This window comes from Triticum dicoccoides, chromosome 5B (genome assembly GCF_002162155.2).
Source record: "Triticum dicoccoides isolate Atlit2015 ecotype Zavitan chromosome 5B, WEW_v2.0, whole genome shotgun sequence".
NCBI lineage: Eukaryota > Viridiplantae > Streptophyta > Magnoliopsida > Poales > Poaceae > Triticum > Triticum dicoccoides.
Genome location: NC_041389.1, coordinates 536,404,526 through 536,412,040, shown reverse-complemented (window position 1 = coordinate 536,412,040; position 7,515 = coordinate 536,404,526). Strand labels below are relative to the sequence as shown.

The 7,515-nt window shown below is 43.0% G+C and overlaps 1 protein-coding gene across 1 annotated transcript in view; it reads left to right on the top strand.

Moving 5' to 3' along the window:
• LOC119306032 overlaps positions 1-2,067 on the top strand; it is a 4,600-nt gene extending 2,533 nt beyond the window's left edge. Inside the window, exons 4-5 of the mRNA XM_037582384.1 lie at positions 125-301; positions 1,615-2,067. Of these exons, the coding sequence (XP_037438281.1) occupies positions 125-235 (111 nt within the window). The 3' untranslated portion in view covers positions 236-301; positions 1,615-2,067. The remainder of the gene's footprint in view (positions 1-124; positions 302-1,614) is intronic.
• Positions 2,068-7,515: the final 5,448 nt, after the last annotated feature.

The following is a 7,515-nucleotide window of genomic DNA, read 5'->3' as shown; positions in this document are numbered from 1 at the left end:
GAATAGCGGTAAAACACATAGACTGTTTTTATATTACTAAAATGTCTACTGCCGACGCATGTTTGAACTGAAATGTATTCTGTTAACAATTTATGCTTTACCTTAATTTCTACTTTGTGTGCAGGCCCTAGCAGAGCTTGAACCTTCTTCAGCAAATAAGGGTCACCGAGTTCTTATAGTCAGTCACTGGACCCCAATGGTTGATATCCTTCAATGGACACTGGAAGTAATATGAGCTACAGATATGCGTCTCAATGGGGGGTTATTTCTTTCCTCAACAAGCTACAGTACAGTAGCAAAGGTAAAGTGAACACACAACTTGATTTTATGGTTCTTAGAATGTCACTACTCAGAGGCGGAGGACGAAAAAAAATTAAGGTGTGGCGAAATCTTAGGAAAAGATTTTTTTTTTGATGCAAATTGAAAGAGTCAATACAAAGTACAAACGAAAAACCAAATACAATGAAAATGTAGACATGTTTCAATAGAAAAACAACCTAAAACATACCAATAATGAAGTTTTCAATGGCGTCTAGAAGACCTAGGTAATGGCAATGCCCTACCCTCCTTCTGAAAATCTTCCTTAAGTTTACTATCAATACTTTTGAAGATCTTTCGCTCAATATAACAAACCATCAAGTCACTTGATCTTCATGAGTGACATGTGCCCAAACATTGACACTTTAGCGGGTGCTTGGATTCGATTTCGAGCTGCTGCCACTACCATTACTTCAAAATACTTTGTCAAATATGCAATCCATAATATCAATTTGTAACTAAATTTTGATTGGTTTCAAGCTGCTGTTATGCTACAAATTTTCAGAGACATGAGCAATCTACCGCTTCCACCCCATTCCTTTGGATTTGCTGATCCCTTCCCCTCCTTTTCCATCTTATGGCCAGAACTGCACCGGACTGGAGCCGTCAGCTGCCCCGTCGTCGGTCACTCGCCTGTTCATCAGTCCAATTTTCATTACATTTATTGCAAAAACTAAACTTTGCTAGCTCATGAGCTACTGAATTAGCATCACGAAAACAGTGTGAAAAGATGACCTTCCCTATCGATGTTGCCGTATCAATACATTCTGCAAAGATTGCTGCTGCTGCATCCCACCACTGTGTTTGTCCCTCGCAATTGTTAACAACACTCAAAGAATCAGATTCTGCTTCAATTCTATTAAATCCCAAAGCATTTGCTAGATTTAAGCCATCACAACTTGATTTTATGGTTCTTAGAATGTAACTGTAATATGTTTTAGGCTAAGCAAAAGTAGCATTGGCACTGAAGAACATCAGTTTATCTTAAAGATATCTCTGAAATTTTGGAGTCTGATGTGTTACGAATTATTTTTGTATATAAGGAGAAAGGTAGGAGAAGATATGCAGTTGTGTATGTGTAAGCTTTACTGACGTAGTTTTTCTTTCTTACAAGATCCTAACCGTTTATCCATTTGCTACCTAGATTCGCTTACTGATTGTAAATTGCTTAACTTCTTGCACATAAAAAGATAAATGCTTGGATTTGTGAAACAACTATATTTTTCTGTACAATGGTGAAAGAGCTACATTGTTATAGCTCTCTGATTCAATTTCTTCAATTCCATATGGACATAGGAAACTTGAATACTACACCACAACTCTTAGGCCTGCCAAAATATAAGGATGATCACGTGGTCATGAGCGGAACTGGATGTACCCCGTAAGGATGGAGGCGAGATGAGGCAAACCTCTCCGACAAGGCCCCGGAACCGCCACCATCCCAGTTAAACAGCACCGACAATTTGGAGTGGACCCCCACCGCCATAGAGCCTCCTTTTGCACAGGAGGTAGTAGACCTCCGCCGAGGGCAACAATTGTGGCCTCTTCCAGAGCCGGAGCGGCCCATGGAGTCGATGTCATGGTCGCCCCAGAGCCGAATCCATCGCCGAGGCCATAGAGTAGGAGCTACTGTCGCCGAGGTCATGTCTGAACCTAAACCTGAACTTTCTATGGCTGGTAAGATGTCTTTCCTAAATCTTCCAGCAGCCGGTGATCGTTGTCCTCTCGTTTCTATTCAGCTGCTGATTGTATGAAATAGATGGTTAAATATTTTATTTTGTTGGTCCATTCTGGACGGTAGTGATGTTGAGACATACGAGATTGTCAGGACTATGCATATAAATAAAATTAAAGAGTGATCTTTCTTAACTCTGATTTACTTTTGCCAATGATCAAAGAACCATTGTCTGGATGTGCACCTACTGTGTTGCATATTTTGCTAGCACTCATGGTGGCCTCTTTCTCTGAAAGGGGTGGGTAGATATTTTCATATTGATATAATACATTTTGACTACACTTCACTGTAGTTTTATCGACATTTTATCATTTATAGGAGTTTGTTACCTCTTTGTTTTTATTGACAATTAAGATGTGGGTATTATATGCATTGTCAACTTTGCTGAACATTCTTTAAACAAAAATTATGGTCATTCGGCTACTGATCAATGTCTACATCTTTATAATTAATGACCCTTATATTGCCATCTGGTTTTTAGGTTGGAACAGTTTTTATGGTGATAGTTTACAACTTCTTGTGGGGTTCATGTCTCCCTCATGGAGCATCACCAAGTTGTTTCGCATCAGGTATGCGAAGCAAAAACAAATTTGTGGGTCCTGTATATCCAAAGGACCCTCTCCACCACCACTATTGCAGCTATGACCATTCTCCTGCAGCAGGGGCACCACGGTGGGAAGGGAGATATATCCAACGGAGATGGGCAGGCGGTCAAGGTATTCGAGCACTTGGTGTTTACTCCATCCAGAAGGTTGTCCTTGAATAATTAATAAACTGGCTGCATGCATCGCCTAGATGCAGAGGCCGGGGATAATCCTCCTTTTCTAAAAAAAAATCTAGAAGGTTGTCCTACCCATAGAAACCTCTGTGGGAAGACTCCATTCTGGTCAGCACCACCACTCCATCTGTGCATACCACCACTCCATCTGTGCAGCCACAATGGATTGCACATGTTAGCCATTGTTCCTCATCTATTGTAGATATGGTAGAGCGCAGTTCTTATTGTCGACTGTGGATATGCTAATTTTCCATGCATTGAGTTTTCATTAGAGCTATGGATTTTGCTTCATAGGCTGATAAGAGCAACTTAAATTAACAAGTCGGCAACCTTTGAATGTGTAGACCAGAATGAGAAGATTGTTGCCCCGAGCTAACAAATCTCTATATCCAACATGGACTTATACGATTTCCTACTATAGACTTCATGTTTTGTTTATGTCTCTATGATACTATTTTTGCCTTTCCTCTTTCCATCTACTTTTTTCATTGATCCACAATCAGGTAATAAAACTTGCATGAATATAGATGCAAAAATCTCATCACTCATTGGTACACTGATGCTGCTGGCAGCTTAACAACCTTCTGTTCACTCATGGGACTTCTAGGATCAATGATGTATGCTTAAACATTAAACTGTGAGTGCCTACTGGCAAGGCAACCAAGATTTTAGGCCTCTACATATTGTTTTGATACTTTTGACCACATGCCCTTTATAGTTTGATCAGATGGAGTTTTTTGTGTGGCTAAAGCGTCTTGTTATGTAACTAAAAAGATGATGAAGTTACTGTTGAGGGCAGAACCATGCAGAGAAGAAGAGGTTGCAAGAGAAGAAGCCACATAAGAAATTCTCTACGTTTTTAAGGCTCTTGTACTGTGTTTATTATTGTCCTGAGTTCTTGAAGAGGATTATGTACTATGTATATTATTCTATTAACAAGTTATGCCCATTATTTTGAATCTTTTTACTGCTGCTCAGAATGAATTTCATTTTACTTAGTTGTTTTTTAATAATTGTAGGTATTTAGTACTCAATCCGTCTGAAATTACTTGTCGCATAAATGATGAAAATGGATGTATCTAGAATTAAAATACATTAGATACAATCATTTCCCCGACAAGTATTTCCGAACGGATGGAGTAGAAAATTAAGTATCATAAGTGAATGTTCTTAGTGCAATCCCACCACCCACGTCATCCATAATGACCAACACAATAGAATGGGAGAAGTTATTCCAGTCTTTGCGTTAGTTTGATTTTTTAAGCAACACCACAATTGTTTTCCATTATGTTTGTTGCAGTCACAAATTAAAGAGTTGCCTCTTTTGTCTGAAAACATGTTGCAAGCGATACATATTATTTCTGGCTCGTCTATAGCGTGCGACTAATAACATATCCTATCTAATATCAACGTGCAATTAATTTTCTTTTCAATATTAATATACATTATGCATTTACTAAGTCGATGACGTTAGATTCAAGACGGGATCTAAAGTTCAGCGTGAAGAAACATGCACGTCGACTTGTAAATTTATCATCTAATTGCATTCATGGACCCATATACATCTTATACGCCATCGACAAACATGCACGTCGTGTATACATTCCGGACGATTAAAACTTTGAGACATTTAGAGGAATTGCAAAAAAATGGAAGGGAATTCAGCGATGCACTCGAAATAGCGCAATCTGGCTGAAATTCTGATATCTCTAGATGGCAACGTATATTTTTGGCTGGTATTCCAACGAGCACGGATCGGTAAATTCATATATTTCAATATCATAACTTTCAAGGTACAAGCATATACTATTGTTATCACTATATTCAAGATAATACTAATATATTCAATTGCAGGGATGTGTTTGGTTATTTTATTTTTAATTTTATGCTCTCGTGCAACAATAAAGATTTGGTTCATCCAGTTTGCACGATGAGTATCCTCCGTTGCACATTTTTAGACTTCCATGTGAAATATTCGTGTTAACTACATATATTGCTTCTGCAAAATGGTTATAAGTTGATGAAGAAGTTATTATTGTACTTGCTCAAATATCATACGAATGAAGCTAAAAACAAGATTTCTGATAATGTCCCATAATACCTTAAGTGCATCAAGTGGACATTTAATTTGTTACAAATTATTGATTAGTTGGATCATTGCTCTCTATGTACTTATTTTTTTTACCAAGTTCATTTCAAGTCAAGTGGATTTAATTATTACCCAATTGTTACTGCTATTTTTTTTCTATACATGTGAAATTTCACATGTATTATGTTTATACATAACTCTAAATAAAATATTTCAAATGCCCGTGGCAACGCACGGGCATTCTACTAGTCAAGCCTAGGATGCGAATTTGTCACAGGATTTGTCACAGGATCCAACCAGGCCACTGTACTTTACTTGTCAATTGGAGTAAACCGATTCTTCATGTACACTGTAAAGTAGTGCTAAAGTTCCCTCGAACGTGATTCCACGAGTACGTGCAGAATACATGTGAATATGTGTGTCCGAGTAGGACTGGAAGTAGACACGGCTAGGGGCTATATACTTATACACTGGTAAATTATGGAATTGACCGTAAGCATCAACAAAGAAAAAAAGAGATTGTCACGAGCCTATGGCCAATAACAAATTAGAGGACAAACTAAAAAAAAGCTAACTAGAGATTTCCTCTGTGTGTGTGTGTACGTTGTGCTCTGGCCGGTGGGGGAATGATAAAAAACAGTAGTGAGCAGAGGAAGGAGGCGGAGGAGATGGAGGTGCTACCTGCCGAGGTGGGTTGTCGTGGCCGTGCTTGAGCTCGGCAGCCCCGCCTCTTCGAGCAGGACAGGGCCGCCAGCTAGGTGCGCCCCTCGTCCTCCGCCTCCTCGAGTAGGAAGGACGACGCCCTCCTGCCATCGCCGCCGTCCAGACCGCACCAAGGTGACCTGCAGCAAGGGAAGGAAAGGAGAAGGTGAGGTGGGGAGGGTGGATCCGGGCGAGGAAAGAGGGGAAGGACGTACCTGCGCCATGCCCGTAACGGATCCGTCGAGCTCTGGTCTCGCCGTCGCCGGATCTGGCTGATCCCGGCGATGTTATGGGTGGCGGTCAAAACCCTAGCTAGCCACGGGGTCGGTGGACGACGGGAGCGCCGATTCTGGACGGAGGGGAAGGTGGAGCGGACCTAGGGGAGCTCGGGGGCGTGTTGCGCGCCGCCGGAGCTCGCCGGAACCGGCCGGCGTGGGTGGTGGCGGCGGCGAGGGAGAGGGGTTCGTGGGGGAGAGAGGAGTCATGAGAGACAGAGAGGTTCGTGGGGAGAGAGCGAGGTAGGGGTTGGGTGGGCTCTTTTTTCTTTTTTTTTTTCTCCTGTTCTCTAGATGGATGGATGGATGGTTGTGGGGTGGACAGCTAGATGGATAGATGGATGGATATGCGCCACGTCATCGATCCATGGCACAAACGTTTCCACCAATAGAAACCAAGCTCATACAATTGTGTTCTCCCTTTTGTTTTTCTTCTATTTTTTCTACCCTCTTGGACCGACCATCGACGATTCGTGACGGGAGAGGAGGGCGGCGAGGAGGAGATGGTGAGGTGAGGTGGGGAGGGAATGGATCAGGGAATGGTGTGTCCGGTATGACGACTATGAGTCCGAACGGGGACCTACGGACAGTCGCACGAAACATCTCTTTGGCTTTCTCCGTCACCGTCGACGAAGACACGTGCGACGTCCCTCAGCATCGAACGACGGCACCAAAGGAGGGGTAGGCGCCACCATCGGGGGGCGAATGTACCTCGACGGCATGCCGGATCCAGCGGTTAAAATCGACCAAAAATCATACGATGCCGGAAATCCTCGGGACCTGGCATGGTGTCATCATATGGCCCTTGTAGGGTGCGGTGAAAGTTTTAGCGCGTTTCGTAGAAGCTTGCCCGGAGGTTGCATGTAAACTGCACTATCTCCGAGGTAGTGTCTGGCTATCGAGAGAGAACGTGTCCGGTTTGTGAAGGAAGTGCGTTGCCCGTTGCTCCGTTGACCTCGAAACTTCTCGTGCTCTCAAAGGGGGCCATTGCATGAAACGTGCCAGTACATGGCATTTTTTGGGCCCGCCTGCAATATTTGAGACATTTACTGCATTCGTAGGGTTTCAACGCGGGAAATTGCAGATCTGCACCGCGACCACCTGAGATGATGTCCCGAAGTGTTTTGTTAAATCACATATGATGTCTTTGCGGTATGTGTAGGCCTAGTGCAACCAAAGGAGGGGCAGGCCCACCACCATAGGGTGAATGTACCTCGGCAGCATGCCGGATCTAGCCGTTAAAATCCATGGGAAATCATGCGATGCCAGAAATCCTCGGGACCTGGCACGGTGTAGTCATATGGCCCTTGTAAAAGTTTGAGCATATTTCATAGAAGCCTGGCAGGAGGCCGCTTGTAAACTACACCATGTCCAAGGTAGTATCTGGTTATCGAGAAAGAACGTGTTCGGTTTTGTGAAGGAAGTGTGCTGCCTGTTGCTCTGTTGGCTATTCAACCCTCCATCACACTTGTATATATATGTTAAGACACAATGCAAGTTTTGGTGGCATTGCTACCCCCGAAGGCCCCCGACCGGCCTTACCCTAGCCTCGTTGACCCGGAGATTTAGGCCTTTGACTTACACCGGACTGCCAGAGGAGGAGGCGCGCCGGCCATAT